The following is an 18,884-nucleotide window of genomic DNA, read 5'->3' on the forward strand; positions in this document are numbered from 1 at the left end:
ATTACTTAACTAAACCCTTTAATTGAATACTAATTCGCTTAATTAGGCCTTTTTAATTGTTTTCTGCTCTTAAACAGTTGGAGATTTCATCTTAACTATATTCAGCTTAGCTATATTTAATTGATATAATTATTTGATTAATTGGACAAATTTAACACTTCTCTCCAGGCCTCACAATGTTTCACAGAATAGTGTACCTTGAATAAAGACCTTGAACAAAAACATTAAACATGTCCAGTTGAACATATGCTCAGATCAGTTGTGTTAATTGAGAGCATGAAAACCAGACCCTTGCGGTCCCCTCTTGAGGACTGGAGTTTGACAGCCCTGGATTAGGAAGGAGAGATCTCTCCTCATGTAACGCGGCAGTGTGTGTGTTTCCCTGTCAGGTGGGTGAAGTTCGAGGAGAAGGTGGAGGAGGGAGGGGAGAGGTGGAGTAAGCCGCACGTCTCCACCCTGTCTCTGCACAGCCTGTTTGAGTTGAGGACCTGTCTACAGACCGGGACCGTCCTGCTGGACCTGGAGGGCTACTCCCTACCACAGATCATAGGTAAAGAATTGTCCAGGGTCCATGTCTGTGTGCCTGCTGTAATGCAGGGATGGAAATATGACAGTTTGATCCATTCCTGAGTTTATTCAGACACACCTGAGCTTGATACCTATACACTAAGGCTGGTAAAGCTCTTAGTAAAACCTGGAATGGGAGAAACTGCTATGCAACAGGAGTTTCCATCCCTGAAATGAATCTCCTCCTAGCTGCTGATGAGTTCGTAATTCTGACATCAGCATCAGACCCGTACATGCCTCTTGTCTGCAGAGCTTGCTCTTTGATTGAACAGTGAGACGTTCCTTTTTGAACCGCGTGGTTTGCGGTTCGCGCCCAGCCCTCGCCTCTCCATTCAAATCAACGGGCTGGGATGCCAACACATTACAACGTAGAGCTGCAGTGAGACAGTCCTGGTCGAATATCAGGCAATCATTGTAGAAGAAAAAAAAAACTCTTTACAAAAGCTGAAAGCTTACATGGGCGTATTCTTTTACATAGTAACATAAGAATTGTTTGTTAAGAAGTTTCGTTCTGTTTTTTTTTGTGTGCACAAGGCGACCTTCTTAACAGAAGTTTAGTTTAGCTGCTTCTGATCCGGGGGGGGGGGGGACTTGAATTAAAATGTAATCCTGGGATTTATTTTTGGAAATCGGGTCAAAACTTTTTCGATTTAGAAATGTAGTTGCTAACGCATCACCTGATGACCTATATGCGTTTCTTTTTAAAGTTTCTATTTCGATCTGATCTGTAAGTATGAAAGTCAGCACGGTTTCTTCAGCTTGGGTGTCCCAGTCCCGTTCTGTCGAGGTCACGAGAGAAATGATCTCAGGATCTCGACGTAAAAAAGGACGCTGGAACGGTTCAACCAATCACACAGCTCTGGTGATGTTCGGTCTCACGAAGATAACGCCTTTGATTTTGTCCTGTTCTGCGTTCCAGACGATATAATCGAGAAGCAAGTGGAGGACGGGCTGATCAAGGCTGAGCTCCGGGACAAGATTAGCTTTGTGTTGCTACGGAAACACCGTCACCAGACCAAGAAGCCTATCCACCGCTCACTGGCGGACATGGGCAAGTCCGTCTCCTCCCCCTCCAGTGAGTCCTTGCCCCCCCCCCGAAATGTATGTGTCGTTATTTCTGGTCATGAGTTCTGGTGTTGAAAACCTGCTGCCCTTTTGTCTTGATAAGAAAAGCTTTTTACTCTTGTTCCAGCAAGCCTGACACATCGAAGTTCTGCCTAGAACACAGCAGGACATTATAAAACCCAGCTGAACAATATCCATTTGCAAGCTGTCGTTTTTTTTCGTGCTTGTTTGATTTTTTTGCTGCGGAAAACAGCATGTAAACTTTGTTTTTTCATTTTCTTTCAACCTGATCAGCTAACTGTGCCCTTAACGACACTGATCCAGATTGTCAGCTGAGCTGCAGATTTCCTATTTGAAGCATCCCTCCCTTTTTTTCAGCGCTGCTTTCGCGGCGCATTCGATAGAAATACAGCTGTTTCTCAGTTCTATGAGGACAATCAATCGCGCGAAAAGTTTGATCGAATTGCGGCAAATATCAAGGAAAATGAAGTTAACTCTGTCGTTGTTTCCCTGGTTTTATGACGCAGTTCCGTAAAACTAAAAGGTAAATAGTAGATGAGGGGCAAATGAGGTTAGCAAAAGAATAATTAAAAAAATAATAATAATAATAGTGTTAACATTGAGACCTCAATTAAAACATTAACAGATTCAAAGCGCTGTTGTATTTTCTGATTGGATCTGGATCTTTAGCATCCCCGTTTATAAGAGGAATCAAAGACCTTTTTGAAAGAAATTCGGTTTCCTAAACGGGCACCATGCAGGTTTCAAAAGGGTTAATTTAATCTTTTTTTATCTGCCGCCCAGCTGACAGTGAAACAATAATCTTTTTAGATTTTACGCCAGCAAATTTGACTAACACACTTTTCTCCATTTCTGTCGTCTGTTTTCTCACCCCATCTCTGTCCTCTTTATGTATCTCCCTTTTTTGTCTCTCTCAATCCTTCCTTCTCCCATCTCTTTCTCATCCCTTTCTCTCCCCGCCCCTCATATCTTATGTTCCACCCTTTTCCACCCTCCCTTGTTCCACTCATCCCCTCCCCTCTCTTCTCTCTCCCCTTCGCCCATCTACGTTACCCCCATTACCTCCCTCCCTTCTCTCTCCCTCCCCTTCCATTCTTATCCTCTCTCTGTACCCCTTCACATTCTCTCCCCCTTCTGTTTTATTTCTGTTTATTCCCCCTTCCCCCTTCTCCCCTCTCCCATTCCTCTTTACCTCCCTTCACTTTCTCTCTCCCTCCCCTCCTCTCTCCCCATGCCCTCTATCTCACCTCCACCCCCCCACCCCCCCCCCGGGTGTAGACCGCAGCCCCAGTGGAAGCCCCAGTGCCGGGGCTAATCTCCACCGCTCCTCCGAGGACTTGAGAACAAGGCAGGCCGGTAGTTACGGACGCCTACGTAAGTCTGCTCCAACTCTGAGTCCCTTTAGAGCGGCTGCATCTGAGGAGCTGTGAGACAGACCTGCTCCGTGAATCAGACTGTGCAACAGCTCTGCATTGTGACATCCCGTCTGATAATCAAACAAGCAAACTGGACACTGGTCTTGTAAGCCCTGGTTGTAAAATGGAGTAGAAATATATATTACAATACATCCTAATTACTTAAATCTGCTTTATTTTTATTGATTAACACAGATTAAAATCTGTCTATAAAGTCTAATATCTACGCACCATTAATCAAGGGATATGCCGGTCCGATATGTATTTTTCTTAATTACTCAAAGCTTTCCAAATATTTCTACAGTAAACGTATCTGATGGTTTATTGGAAAAATGCAGAACTGTCTTAGCAAGAGTTAAACTGTTGCAACCTCTGTTTGAGTTTGTCCAACCACCTGAAGAGCATGAATGCTAAAAATGTCTCTCTTCCCCCCCCCACCCCCATTTCCCCCCCCATTTCCCCCCCCCCCCCCACCCCCCGATCTGTAGGTCAAGCTCACAGCCGCAGTATGAATGATATCTCGGACACCCTGAGCACAGACCAGGTAAATAAAACCATTTCACACACTCGACTTCATTCAAGAGCCGGGCTCGTCTTCATTTGTGAATACAGGACGCTGCTGTGGCATCACCTAGAATTTTGGGATTGAGAACTAATAATAATAATAATAATAATAATAATAATAATAATAATAATAATAATAATAATAATAATAATAATAATACAAACTATGTGAACATAATTTAGATCTTTTATTTAACATCATGTAATCAATGAAACTACATAATGATACTGCAAAAATGTTAGGTTTCTGTTAAATTGTCTGTTTTTCGTTAAGCATATGGAAAACTACAAAGCGGTGTGCCATTCAATATGTTAACATTATTCAGCAGGTTTCATTCGACTTTATGAAACAAAGTGATTTAGCTGACACCCTGGGATCCTTCAAGAAGCTGCTTGATGAGATTCTGGGATCAATAAGCTACTAACAACCAAACGAGCAAGATGGGCCGAATGGCCGCCTCCTCGTTTGTAAACTTTCTTATGTTCTTAATTCTATAGGGTGATGCAAATCTTTTGGCCACAGCTGTATATAGTACAGCACACAGCTCTGTATCCCAGGAGAACCAGGATCCGACAGGATACTCATCAATCACTAGAAATACTTCACGATGGAGAAGAAAAGTTGTTGATAAACTGAAGACTCACTACCTGGCTATCTCTGGCATACTCTCTGAAGAAGGCAGACGCAGAAGCGTTGTAGCTAAAACAACGAGTTTTCAGTTTATCAATGACTTTTCTTCTGCATTAAGCATTTATAGTGATTGATGAGTATCCTGTTATTTATATATAGAGAGAGAGAGCGAGAGAGAGAGAGAGAGAGCTATGGCTAAAAGTTTTGCATCACCATATAGAATTGACAATTTTTGCTTCATAAAGTCGAATGAAACCTGCTGAATTAATGTAATGTTAACATATTGAATTACACACCGCATCGTTTTTTTGTTTTTTTAATTATGGCTCAATGTGATGCAAAACCTTTATACATTTTCTTAAAAGACTTCCCTAAACGCTATGGTAAAGCACTGGTAAAATCAACAGATATTTTGTAAAAGTTACAAAACTTCAATCCTTTTGGCCATAGCTGTATATGATATACATACATAGAGAAAAAGAGCTGTGTATCCAATTGGGATGGAACTTGGTACGGACATTCTGTAGCTCAGGTTATTGTTCTCTCTGCAGTGGAATCCGCAGTGTGACTTTCTCTTCCTGTAGGCTAAGCCACTCTCTAAATCCACTGGTTTATTTATGAGCCCTCTTAAGTCGCGCCAGTCAGTGCGGTCAGCTTTGAATCAGCAGCTACTAGAGCCACTAACAATCGGAGCTGGTTCATGGTTACCATAAACAAGGCAGGATGCACGTCTAATCAGTTCATTCTATAGACTGATGCAAAACGTCTGGCCACAGCTGTAGACTAATTAATTTCAACACAGGTGGATTAGCAGGAACCTCACTGCTTTAAGAAAGTTACCAAGCCAGAGAACTGTTTCATTCAATGACTCTCCAATCGATCCCGGTCCTGCAGGGTAATTCCACTCCAGGTTTAACAGGTAGCATTAGATAATGAACTGCTTCAGGGTCTGGATGCAGGTTTAATTGGTTCAATTGAACAATTCAGAACAGGGTTGGAACAAAGACCAGGAGTGGAAGGGACAGCTTTGGCCAGCCCTGCTTCTAATCTCCAATCTGTTTAGACTGCACTTTAGATCTGTTGATCTACTCCTCCTAATAGTCGTGACACTGCTCCGGTAAATACAGTCCCGTGCAGCACTCCAAGTCCCTCTCACACTGTCTCTCTCTCTCACACACACTCTCACCTGTCACACACACTCTCACACTGTCACACACACACACACACACACACACTCTCACACTGTCACACACACACGCACACACACACTCTCACACTGTCACACACACAAACACTCACACTGTCACACATTCTCACACACACTCACAAACACTCACTCTCACACTCTCTCACACACACTTACACACTTGCACTCTCTCACACTCTCTCTCACACATACACACACTCTCACCCTTACACACTCTCACGCACACAGACGCACTGAGAGTCACACAGTCTCCCACCCGCACAGCCTCAGCTTTACAGCAGCTTAGAAATACAACAAGTATTGTTTGTTCATATTTATGACAAACAATGTCGAGTTTGACTTTCAAAATGGAATTAAAAGATTATGAAATAATTTTCCAAGAGCTCACCAATCCCCGTTCACATGCCGTGACTTTGGAGAAATTCCATACAGAGGAACGTCGACCGGTTCATTTTTTTTGCAAACAGAAAATGAAATAAAAAAATAAATAAATAAATAAAGGTCAGCCAGGGTGTTCTCGGCTCACCGCGCACCAGCGCCCCCTGTAGTCTGGCCGGGCGCCTGCGGGCTTGACTGTAAGCTGCCCGAGAGCTGCGTTGTCCTCCGACGCTGTAGCTCTTGGGCGGCTGCATGGTGAGTCTGCAGTGTGAAAAAGAAGCGGTCAGCTGACAGCACACGCTTCTGAGGACAGCGTGTGTTCGTCTTCACCCTCCCGAGTCAGCGCAGGGGTGGTAGCAGTGGGATGAGCCTAAAAATAATTGGCCATTCCAAATTCTGAGAAAAATTATAAAAAAAACAAGTGGCGACTGTTCATAGGAATCTATTGAAGGGGACTGCAGTTCCAGTCACATGCCCAATACAGAGCAGCAGCCCTTTAAAAGGGCAGATAGGAATCTGTGCAAATGATATCAGGAACAGCAGGAAGAGAGCAGTGCATTGATTTTAGGTTTATTTAATTACATGTAGTATCTGCATCCCGTATGCTAGCCTCCAGGCTGCAGTGCTGGGTGCTAGTACCTATACTCAGTCTGATTTTATAGACAGAACATAGTGAACCACGACTGAAGAGTATATTCGATTTCTGCATTGGGGGCATGCATACGAGAGTTATCTGAACAGATCTATTCTTCATGTTGTTTAACTTTGCATATCATTTTCAGTTCGTCTGTGACTTTTTAAAATGTTGAACCCCCTCAGTACATCAGGCACACCAGAGTGTAACAATTGACATGTCCCCCCTGCAACACATGTCCTCCTGCATCACAGACCCAGTAGGTTTGTTGGTCCAGTGGTTAAAGAAAAAAGGGTTTGATACCAGGAGGTTCAAGGCCTGGTTCAGCCACTGACTCGCTGTGTGTGACCCTGAGCAAGTCACTGAACCTCCTTGTGCTCCGTCCTTTGGATGCAGCAGCAGTTGTGATGCATAGTTCACCCCAAAGTCTCTGTAAGTCGCTTTGGATAAAAGCTCCTGCTAAATGATTCACCACCACTACTACTACTACTACTACTACTACTACTACTACTAATAGTAATAATAATAATAATAATAATAATAATAATAAGGGGTATATTTGGAAACCATTTCTTTATTTCTCTGTAGCTGAAGAACAAGTTCATGAAGAAGATCCCTCGCGATGCCGAGGCCTCCAACGTGCTGGTCGGGGAAGTGGATTTCTTGGACAAGCCCTTTGTGGCGTTCGTCAGGCTGGCACAGGCCACCACGCTGGGGGGCCTCACGGAGGTACCCGTGCCCACCAGGTAAGACACAGCAGGCATGGGAATAAGACTCCTATTGCATAGCAGTGTTGCCCCTTCCTGGTTTTACTACTACAGAGTGTATAGGCAACAGGCTCAAGTGTTGATCCATTCCTTGTGAAACCAGGAATGGATTAAACTGCTATGTAATGGGAGTCTTATTTCCATCCCTATATAACAACCTAACAAGCATTGTAGTGGAAGTGAAGACGTCGCGTGAGGGGCGTCTCTTATTGTTTGAGAGATGGCGTCTCTCTGGGTGAGAGGACTGACAAGTGAAGCTGATAGGAGGCACCCGGCACTACCCGGCGTATTCACTTATTAGAAATCACAAGACCCTTTTAAACTGCGGATCCTGACACATGCTGCGTACTTTGAAACAAATTGCCGCATGCAGTAACTAGAAGACATTTAAAAATACTTTTTCATGAAACAGATAATATATCAGACTTTATGCCGGGCACGATTTTCAGGTATTCATTTTTTATTATTATTATTATTATTATTATTATTATTATTATTATTATTATTATTATTATTTATTTCTTAGCAGACATCCTTATCCAGGGCAATTTACAATTGTTACAAGATACCACATTATTTTTTACATATAATTACATTATTTTTTACACATTATTTTTACATACAATTACCCATTTATACAGTTGGGTTTTTACTGGAGCAATCTAGGTAAAGTACCTTGCTCGAGGGTACAGCAGCAGTATCCCCCACCTGGGATTGAACCCACGACCCTCCGGTCAAGAGTCCAGAGCCCTAACCACTACTCCACACTTCATTATTATTATTATTATTATTATTATTATTATTATTATTATTATTATTATTATTATTATTATTATTATTATTATTATTAATTAATGAGTTAGTCATTTAGCAGACTTACAGAGACTAGGGGGGGTGAACTATGCTTCATCAACAACTGCTGCTGCTGCTACTGCAGAGTCACTTCCAATAGGACCTTGGTTTTACGTCTCATCCAAAGGACGGAGCACAAGGAGGTTCAGTGACTTGCTCAGGGACACACACACACACACACACACACACACACACACACACACACACACACACACACAGTGAGTCAGTGGCTGAGCTGGGATTTGAACCTACTGGTATCAAGACCCTTTTCTTTAACCACTGGACCACCAAGCCTACTAATTACCTTGACTATGAGTCAATCATCAAAACTTGCTGAAATTAGGTAAATGCCAAAAAAAAATGTATATATATATAATATTTTTGTATTATTATCAGTAATGCCAGCCTCTCCTCTCCAGGTTCCTGTTTGTATTGCTGGGTCCTCAGGGTAAAGGAAAGTCCTATAATGAAATCGGCAGAGCCATCGCCACACTCATGGTGGATGACGTAAGTGTGCCTTCCTTCTCCGACAACCAAATTAAACATATTTTCCAGTTTTTTTGCGCTTTAAAATACTTTCATCTTGAAAATGTTGGTCCTTTTCTTGCGGTAGAATGGGGCTAAAAATTTAAAATCTATGAGAAACTAAGATGAATGTATCAGCTAGTGCCTTCTTCAGTGTATTGGTAAAGGGAATCAACAAACCACTTTCACCTCTCTCTCTCGCTCTCTCTCCTCTCTCTTTCTTTACCCCTCTCTTTCTCTCTTGCTTTCTTCCTTCCTCTGTCTTTCACAACACTTTCTGTCCCCTCATCCCCATCTCTCTCCCTCTCCCTTTCTATCACTCTCCCTCTTTCTCCATAAACCTCTCACATGTCTCTCCTCTCTCTCCCTCTCTCCCCTTTCTCTGCCTCCTCTCCCCCTCCCTCTCTCTCCCCTTTCCCCCCTCCTCTCTCCTTCTCTCTCTCCAGCTGTTCAGTGATGTGGCCTATAAAGCGCGGGATCGTGATGACCTCATCGCGGGGATCGATGAGTTTCTAGATGAGGTCATCGTCCTGCCCCCGGGGGAGTGGGACCCCACCATCCGCATCGAGCCCCCCAAGAAGATCCCCTCCGCCGAAAAGAGGTGACGAGAGGACGAATTCACACCCAACCCGAAACTACCACTGATCCAACCCCAACCCTACACCCAACCCCAAACCCTAACCCCAACTCTACCTCCTACCCTAACTCTAACCTAATCCCAACCCCACCCCCAACTCCAACCCTAAACCTAACCTTGACCCTAACCCCAACTCCACCCTTGCCTCAAACCCTAACCCCAACAACAACTGATGGGGTCAGTCGGCAAAGATAAGTCCACCTGAAATCCGGGTTGTCTCTCCCTCTCCCTCCCTCCCTCTCCCTCTCTCACAGGAAGTCGGTGTTCTCTCTGAATGAGGCTGGTCAGATGAACGGCTCGGTGGGCGGGGGGGGCGGGCCCAGTGATGACGAGGAGATGCCAGCGCCGCACGAGCTGGGAGAGGAGCTGCAGTGGACTGGGAGGTACGAGAAGCCAGTTCAGAGATTCCAAGCCAGATCCGGCCATTCTCCTCTACCTGGAGCTGCTATCCCAGGGAATCCATAGCAGTATACAGACAGACAGACAGACAGACAGACAGACAGATAGATATTATTATTATTATTATTTATTTCTTAGCAGACGCCCTTATCCAGGGCGACTTACAATCGTAAGCAAAAACATTTCAAGCGTTACATTTCAAGCGTTAAGATATGCAGACAGGCAAATATATATGCAAACAGGAAGATGGATAGACAGACAGGCAGATAGACGGTTAGATAGATAGATAGATAGACAGATAGACAGACGGGCAGCTATGCAAACATGCAGATAGACAGACAGACAGACAGACAGATAGATATGCAAACCAGACCCAAGTCCTTTCACCTGGGTCCCAGACACAACCACTGGAGTAGATAGATATAATGATGGCTTTGCTGAGGGCTGTACCTGGATAACAAACACAAACTGCCCCAGTGAAATCTAATGTATAGATCGATAGACAGATAGCTAGGTAGTAGCTAGATGGCTGTCCCGTGCCCTCACCCCTCTCTGGTCTCAGGTTCTGTGGAGGTCTGTACCTGGATTTGAAGCGCAAGCTGCACTGGTTCCCCAGCGATTTCTACGATGGGATTCACATCCAGTCCATCTCTGCCATCCTCTTCATCTACCTGGGCTGCATCACCAACGCCATCACCTTCGGGGGGCTGCTGGGGGATGCCACCGACAACTATCAGGTGGGACCCCCAACCCCCAAACCACTGGACAAAGAGGGGGGGCTTTGTATTGTACTGGGTCAAAGGCGTATTGATCAACGGTGTAATGCAATCAAACAAATTGAGGGGTAGAATTTGATTTTTGATTATGCTTATTAATCAGGGGTTCTATTAACCAGTGATTCAGTTAACCAGCAATTCTATTAACCATGGATTATGTTAACCAGTGATCCATATTATCTGTTAACCCCATGGCTTCTATTCACTTTGTAACTGAAAAAGTTGTTCTGACTGTCTCTCTGTCTCATCCCTCTCCCACCTCCCACCTCCCTCTCCCTCTCCCTCTCCCCCTCTCCTCTCTCTCAGGGTGTGATGGAGAGTTTCATTGGCACAGCGATGGCTGGATCAGTCTTTTGTTTCTTTGCTGGGCAGCCTCTCATCATCCTCAGCAGCACAGGACCCATCCTGATCTTTGAGAAGCTGCTCTTTGACTTCAGCAAGTAAGTTCTGGTATCTTCAGAGTTAGGACCGCACCACTGGGGGTCTGCTGCACGTTCTAATTCCATGCTGCGCTCCGCAGGGGCAATGATATTGACTACATGGAGTTCAGGCTGTGGATTGGTCTGCACTCCTGCCTGCAGTGTCTCATCCTGGTCGCCACGGACGCCAGCTTCATCATCAAGTACATCACACGCTTCACCGAGGAAGGCTTCTCCACCCTCATCTCCTTCATCTTCATCTACGACGCCATCAAGAAGATGATCGGAGCCTTCAAGTACTACCCCATCAACTCGGAGTTCAAGCCTGACTACGTGACCGCGTACAAGTGCGAGTGCGTGGCTCCAGACCCAGGTGAGCCCACCATGTAACCACGCCAAAGAGCTACTGCACGTGGGAGAGGAGGGGGGCAAGGAAAATCCTTCGGGAACATCCGCGACTCCAGGATTATCCTAATCCTCATTTCAGAACTCTCGTTCTGAATTCTAAAGCAGAACTGGGGGTTAATTTTTAACTCTATACACATAACCCGTACGGTACAGTAAATTGTCCATGAATTGAATGAAAAAAGTGTACTGAACAGTGTATTCAGGATGCGATGCCTATGAGTAAGAAAATTATTTATTTATTTATTTATTTATTTATTTCTTAGCAGATGCCCTTATCCAGGGTGATTTACAATTGTTACAAGATATCACATTATACAGATATCACATTATTTATTTATTTATTTATTTTATATACAATTACCCATTTCTACAGTTGGTTTTTTACTGGAGCAATCTAGGTAAAGTACCTTGCTCAAGGGTACAGCAGGAATATCCCCCCACCTGGGATTGAACCCACGACCCCTCCGGTCAAGTCCAGAGTCCAGGGCCCTGACCACTACTCCACTCGTTTTTGTTTGTTTGTTTGTTTGTTTTTTTACACCCAAAACAGCGAAATGCCAAAAAAAGTAGTGCTCTTAACAACAGCAGTGTCGGCGCTCCTGTTCATCAGATTTGTTCAAACCTGAAGATTGTTAAAACATGGCTAGGCAGCCACCAACACAATAAGGCATGAAACCCTGATCCACAAGCAGAGGAGAACTTGAAGCATAGATGGCTGCTGTAAATCAAGGGCAGTGCATTAGGTCTAGAAACACACATGCTATCCATCTTCCTTAATTATAAGATCCGGTACCTTTTTGTTTCTAAATTAACCCCTGCTGTTCATGCCCTCTCACGCGGGGCGGGGGGTGGGGGGGTGAGGGAGGGTATCCTTTCCTAACTGATATAAAAATAACAGCATATCCTCTTCAGTCCCGATTTTTTATTAACATTTTTAGAAATTTTAAGAGTTTGTGTGAACTCTGGAGTTCAAGAAGTTGCCCTGCCAAAGAAAAAATAAAAAACATATACGGGCAGCAGTGTGGAGTAGTGGTTAGGGCTCTGGACTCTTGACCGGAGGGTTGTGGGTTCAATCCCAGGTGGGGGACACTGCTGCTGTACCCTTGAGCAAGGTACTTTACCTAGATTGCTCCAGTAAAAACCCAACTGTATAAATGGGTAATTGTATGTAAAAATAATGTGATATCTTGTAACAATTGTAAGTCGCCCTGGTTAAGGGCATCTGCTAAGAAATAAATAATAATAATAATAATAATAATAATAATAATAATACATGCATTATCAAATAGATACGTAGATAGGAAACGTAACGTGGTACAATTATTCGCAGTTACACGAATACATTGTCTGCTTGTTTCAGTTTCACCAAACCGAACACAACTAAAGGGGTTAAGCTGCGAGTCTTTGAATGGCACGGGGGTCACTGTCCTGGGCATCCACTGTGGGGTGCGGGGTTCACGTCTGTGTTGGGGTTAGGGGTGTCAAGTTATTAATGTCATGATACGGTATGCATCACGAGACATGTGACTGTCCTGATTGGTTACTTTTAAGATCAAATGGTCATTTTAACGATGGACCATTTTGTTAAAAGACACGAATGGTTTAGGGAGAGTCTGTATTCATACAACTATAAATTACTTATTCTTCATTGGTGATCTACAATGAGCTCTACTGTGCTTTTATTCTTGTATCACAATATAAACGATACACGCCTTTTATTATAATACGATATAGCATGTCAAGAATGCATCATGATTCATAGATGCACGATGAATCTTTACACCCCTAAGTTGGAATATGCAATTTTATAATATGTTTTTTATTTTAGCCTTTTTTTTTAAATTTCCATTTCAAAGTAATTGAAGACTATATTGTCAGATTTGTGTTAGTTAGTTAGGTTTCATTGGTTGACATCAGAGTTGTAGAAATTGAAATGTCTCTATGTTTTGGAGAAGGGGAAGCTAAATTAGAACAATCCTTATATTTTTAAAGGAATATTTAAACGGTAGACAGTCCAGGATGATCCAGTGCAGTTGTTCCAGCCACGTCTCTATCTAATGATGCTGCTGTGCTGTGCTAATGTTTTTTGACTACTGTAACTGATTTGTACCACGTCTGTTTCTGCTGCACACACCATTTTCGGCTGGTAACTATTCTGAGTGAGTATCACTGTCTGTTACGAGTATCGCATATCACACAGCTTATTGTGGTCTGCTTATAGTACAGCTATCCTGTGTAAGCCTCGTACATGCTCCATCTTTATAACAAACCCATGGAACTTTATCAATGGTCCCCCCTTTAATGGCGCACTGACCAATCATTCAAAATCCATTTCCTCGCCTTTTGTTAGCACTAGCAACACTAGCACTGGCCCCCCTGTAAGGAAACTGTTTGCGACTTTCTCTGTAGGACGCAACACGGGTTTAATCAGAATTTAACAAGTTTTCTTTATTGATTTAATCAAATAGTCACACGTATTACAGCATAATCGTTATCATTAGACACAATCACAAGGCCACTAGTTATTAACAGAAATGAAGCAACGATATCAGCTACCAGTTTCTGGGAGAAGCCTCCGACACGGCGCTGGTGTGTGTTCATGGAGGGTCTTGATGCTTCTCCAAAGCACCTCCAAGCGCTGCTGGTTTATTGTCCAGTGGTAGGAGGCTGTGCGGTCCAGTGGTTAAAGAAAGGGGCTTGTAACCAGGAGGTCCCCGGTTCAAATCCCACCTCAGCCACTGACTCATTGTGTGACCCTGAGCAAGTCACTTCACCTCCTTGTGCTCCGTCTTTCGGGTGAGACGTAGTTGTAAGTGACTCTGCAGCTGATGCATAGTTCACACACCTGTGTCTCTGTAAGTCACCTTGGATAAAGGCGTCTGCTAAATAAACAATTAATAATAATAATAATAATAATAATAATAATAATAATAATAATAATAATAATAGTCTCCACAGCCCTTTGTGCGCAAAGCTTAGTTGCTGGCTTATCTCTGTGTGTCAGCAATACTTTGACCAGACTCTTGCTTGCACCAGGTCAGGTCAGTTCTGCTCATTTTATTGCCCATGTCTCAGGCAATAAAACATTCTAGCAGCAAACGCTGCCCACATACATCTGCACCCTCAATCATAATTCTGTTCTCATATAATCTTTTCATTAACTCTTTACAACCCCCTTTAAAGAAGGGCCTTTGTATTCAATGTTCTCCTTTTAAAGGGTGGCAGTGATAATGTTGCAATGGTGCTAATAAGAGGCCAGAAAATGGATTTGAACCCGGGTTATAACGAGGGAGCCCCGTCTGTATTCCTGCTATTTTATTCCAGCACGAATGCCGCGAACAGCCCAGCACTGCCTGAGTTGAGTAGTCAGAAATGTCGCGATGCAAGGTCTTCATCCCGGTTCTGAATCCTTCACTCCTCCCCCACCCTGTTTGATAAAGAGATTCAAACCCTTGTAGACCTGCATGTGGATGCAATTATACTTTTTCTTTGGTACTGTAACATCGATCAGCTGAAATGTAAGTGACTACCTACCAGTACAAGTGACGATCAGCACAGAAGAATTGGAGCCAATAGGTAGAGAGCGATGGCCAACCCCGGTCCTGGAGATCCGCAGGGTCTTCTGGTTTCCGTTCCACCCGCCCGAGTTCTCAATTACTTAATTGAACCAATTTTTTTCTTAATTGGTCAACACAGCCTTTTTATTCCAGGTCTTTAGCTGTTGATGATTTAAAGGTACCCAGAAAACCTGCAGGACTGTGGCTCTCCAGGACCAGGGTTGGCTGCCCCTGGAGTATGGCTTTGCATTGCTTTCTGGAATGAGATAGGAAATTAGCCAACCCTTGTGGTGTGCATGTCAGCTTGTATCGCAGAATAACCTGGAGCAGGGCTTCTCAACCCAGTCCTGGGGACCCCCTGTGTCTGCTGGTTTATCATTCCAACTGAGCTCTTAATTACTTAACTAAACCCTTAATGGCCTATAGGATATGAAATGGCGTTTATCTTTAGGCATTTCCTACAGGGGTGGCGAAAGTCGCCCCTTCCACTCCTGGTCTTTGTTCCAACCCTGTTCTAAATTGTTTAACTGAACCAATCACACCCGCAGACCCTGAAGTCGTTCATGATCTCATTTTACCTGTTAAACAGACCTGGAGTGGAATGGTCTTCCAGGACCGTGATTGGACACCCCTGGTTTAGTCACGTTATAGCTCACAGCTCCCCCTAGTGTCTCAGTTTTGTCCGCACGCTTCACTGCCAGCTCAGACTCCGCCTGCATTTAAACTCTTTTCGTTCTGTTTTTTCTTTCTTTTCGTTTTGTCGGTGACAGTGGCTGCATTGATCTTCAATGGTTCAGCTCCATTTGCTCCAAACGACACTAATGTTTCTGTGGTAAGTTGTTTTGTTTTGTTGTGGAATACGGGCAAGTGTTACCAAGTTGCTCGTGCAGCAAACAGACAGACGCCAAGATGAAGGAATCATATTGAAGCTGTAGCTGAAGCTGTAGCGATAATACTGACATGGGAGTAAGAGACGAGCTTAACTCTTGACTAGAGAGCTTTAGTCAGGGTTACCATGTGACTCCACGTACACTGGGATAGTTTGGACCAGTTCAGGTTTTTCAACATACCACAATGCATTCTGCTATGTTTTACCTGTCTCAGGTACCTTTCACAGGAGGACTACGCTTACCAGAATGCATTGTGAGTTGAAAAGCCTGAACTGTCCCAAACTGTCCTATTGTACATATTGCCCCTCTATTCCATTCACTGGGCTGTCGAGCCATCCCACGTAAAGCCAGACGTGATTGTGGAAGGGTGCTCCAAGCAACGTTAATATTTCCACGATAAGTTGTTTTAAAAAGTGTTAAGTTGTTACCTATGGACGAATGCAGTAAACAGACAGACACCAAGAAGGATTTATTATTATTATTATTATTATTATTATTATTATTATTATTAGGCAGACGCCTTTACCCCAGGTGACCTTACAGGTGTTGCAGGGCAATACAAGGTTACAGTGCAAAGCAATATTTAAATACAGTGTAGTTTACAGTAAGTGCGACTACTACTAGAATATAATATGAGACAACAACTTATGATTAAGACAATATCTACGATGACATGATAGTAGTGCAATAGTGCAAGGATAGTGCATCAGCTGAGGATCCAGTAACGTGGTGCTGAGGTCAGGCGAGTCCAGTGCAGAGCAGGAGGGGCGGAGCAGGAGATCTACAAGTGCAGAGTAAACGGGGGTCTCGGAGGACGCGGAACGGAAGGCAGACGGAGCGGTCCTGAAGTTCTCCGGTAGCTGGTTCCACCACAGAGGGGGGAGTTATCCTAGAGTTGTTTTGCAGTTGTAGCCGGACTACATCAGAGTGCAGCATAGCTAATAACCACTTCTGAGTTATGTTGTTGTCTTTTCTCTCTCTCTTTCTCTCTCCCCACTCCCCCCTGCCCCTCCGCCCTGCATGATCTCTGGCCCTGTCAGTACAATCCTGTCAATGCCACAGCGCTGGACTGGAGCCAGCTCAGTAAGAAGGAGTGTCTGAAGTACGGAGGCAGTCTGGTGGGTAACACCTGTAAGTACGTGCCTGACCTGGCCCTCATGTCCTTCATCCTCTTCTTCGGAACCTACTCCATGACCGTCTCGCTCAAGAAGTTCAAGTTCAGCCGTTACTTCCCCACCAAGGTGAGAAACAGGAGCGGGGTTGAATCCAAGTCCCTAGCCACATAAGTGTTTTCAAACCTAACGGTTTTAAAGTCCTCAACAAAGTTTGCAGTCAGATTAAACCACGACTTGTAATTGTGTTCAGTGTTTGAAATGAAAAAGAGGCTTGGTGGTCCAGTGGTTAAAGAAAGGGGCTTGTTACCAGGAGGTTCTTGGTTCAATCCCAGCTCAACCACTGATGCACACTGTGTGACCCTGAGCAAGTCACTGAACCTCCTTGTGCTCCGTCCTTCGGATGAGACGTAAAACAAACTAGGTCCAATTGGAAGTGACTCTACAGCAGCAGTTGTTGATGAAGCATAGTTCACAAAGTATAAGCATGATTCTACAATATTTTTGGCTGTGTTGTTTATTTTCAATGCTAAATTCTGTTTTTTTATTTTTCAAAAGAGATGCTCCACATCATTTTAAAGCTTTACTTTGCAAACATATACTCAGCCCTATGGAGACACTCCCTAACCCTTCTCTCCTGGTCTCTCCCTTGCTTGCTCCCCCCTCACTCCCTCCCTCCCCCTCACTCCAGTTCCGGAACCTCCTCAGTGACTTTGCTATAGTCTTATCCATGCTGGCGTTCTGTGGTCTTGATTTCTGGATTGCGCTGGACACCCCAAAACTGCATGTCCCCTCGGAGCTAAAGGTTTGAGCCCTCCCTGCTACTAACCCCCCACTCCCTTTCTCAACCCCCCCCCCCCAATCCTGTACTACCACACTGTGTCTTAACCTGGAAGTGCATCAACTCCACTCCACTTACACTGTTGTTGCTCTATGTAATAGACGCACAGCGTTCTCTCTCTTTATTTCACTATCGGACACTCGCATCAAAAAGTCGTGCGATATTAAAATATTGAATTAGTAAGGGGTCCCCGAGTGTCTCCCCTGCTAAAGGCACCGGTGTGTGGTGTGCAGGGTGAGTCATACAGTCAGGGGAGCGCAGGCTCTGGGTCCCAGCTGTGCGAAGTCGCCGGTCTTCACTGGGGATTCCAGAGGGATCGTCGCATTGGCTCTGGCGCTCCCGCATGTTAGGGAGGCAAAACCAGCAGACAGTGCTACAGCGGACCCGATCGGCCAGGCGTCCAGCGAGCTCAGAGTGGACACCTGCAGGGCTGGCCTGTGTCCTCCAGAGGGTGGTAGCTCGCTGGCATCCGCTCTCGAGTTCCTGGGGGTAGAAGAGGAAGCTGGCTCAGTCGTGGGATCGGAGGATGCCCGCTGAACCGTCAGTTCTCTGGAGCTGTGGGGAATTTCTACGTTGAGGTGGGGGACATAACTGGACATTCGGGGAGAAAATCAAGGCGTATAATAATTCTAACCGTGAATTAACTGAATATGTGAATTATCGAATCGTGTAATAAGGAGGGAGTGCTGTACTTACAAAACAATGATATGATCAAAGAAAATAACTTTTATGAATTACTTGGACATGATCTCTGTAGCTCTGTCTTTGCAGTCACAGAATTGTGTGCTACTGTACACTGCAGTGTATTTGTATGCTTGATTCATATCTGCGTAATCACGTGAAGTCTCTCCTCACGCTGCAGCCTTTGAGAAAGGGTTCTGCCTCTTGCAATCTTGCTATACTTTGCTTTGCTGTACTACACTGCTCATTCTTGTCCATTTCTAACACTGAAACCTGCCATATATAAATATGTACAGAAATAGCATAGCACTAGGGCAGCAGTGTGGAGCAGTGGTTAGGACTCTGGACTCTTGACCGGAGGGTTGTGGGTTCAATCCCAGGTGGGGGACACTGCTGCTGTACCCTTGAGCAAGGTACTTTACCTAGATTGCTCCAGTAAAAACCCAACTGTATAAATGGGTAAATAATAATAATAATAATAATAATATGCTAACCGCTTCGATGTTTAATGATATCCTTTAACATTGCTCAAACTGGC

General features: G+C 44.2%; 1 protein-coding gene across 9 annotated transcripts in view; it reads left to right on the forward strand.

Annotated features, from left to right (window-relative positions):
* LOC117397864 (electrogenic sodium bicarbonate cotransporter 4-like) overlaps positions 1–18,884 on the forward strand; it is a 48,967-nt gene that overhangs the window by 14,673 nt on the left and 15,410 nt on the right. For 5 of the 9 annotated variants that reach the window (XM_059013713.1, XM_059013712.1, XM_059013709.1 and 2 more), the window contains 13 exons: positions 390–550; positions 1,487–1,642; positions 2,932–3,027; positions 3,557–3,612; positions 7,071–7,228; positions 8,521–8,608; positions 9,073–9,227; positions 9,518–9,646; positions 10,225–10,399; positions 10,745–10,878; positions 10,959–11,230; positions 15,593–15,654; positions 16,753–16,953. In XM_059013713.1, the coding sequence (XP_058869696.1) occupies positions 390–550; positions 1,487–1,642; positions 2,932–3,027; positions 3,557–3,612; positions 7,071–7,228; positions 8,521–8,608; positions 9,073–9,227; positions 9,518–9,646; positions 10,225–10,399; positions 10,745–10,878; positions 10,959–11,230; positions 15,593–15,654; positions 16,753–16,953 (1,843 nt within the window). Of the gene's footprint in view, positions 1–389; positions 551–1,486; positions 1,643–2,931; positions 3,028–3,556; positions 3,613–7,070; positions 7,229–8,520; positions 8,609–9,072; positions 9,228–9,517; positions 9,647–10,224; positions 10,400–10,744; positions 10,879–10,958; positions 11,231–15,592; positions 15,655–16,752; positions 16,954–17,515; positions 17,630–18,884 lie in introns of all 9 variants that reach the window. The other 4 variants (XM_059013707.1, XM_059013710.1, XM_059013715.1 and 1 more) reach the window with 4 other exon arrangements.

Source organism: Acipenser ruthenus, chromosome 46, assembly GCF_902713425.1.
Source record: "Acipenser ruthenus chromosome 46, fAciRut3.2 maternal haplotype, whole genome shotgun sequence".
NCBI classification, from domain to species: domain Eukaryota; kingdom Metazoa; phylum Chordata; class Actinopteri; order Acipenseriformes; family Acipenseridae; genus Acipenser; species Acipenser ruthenus.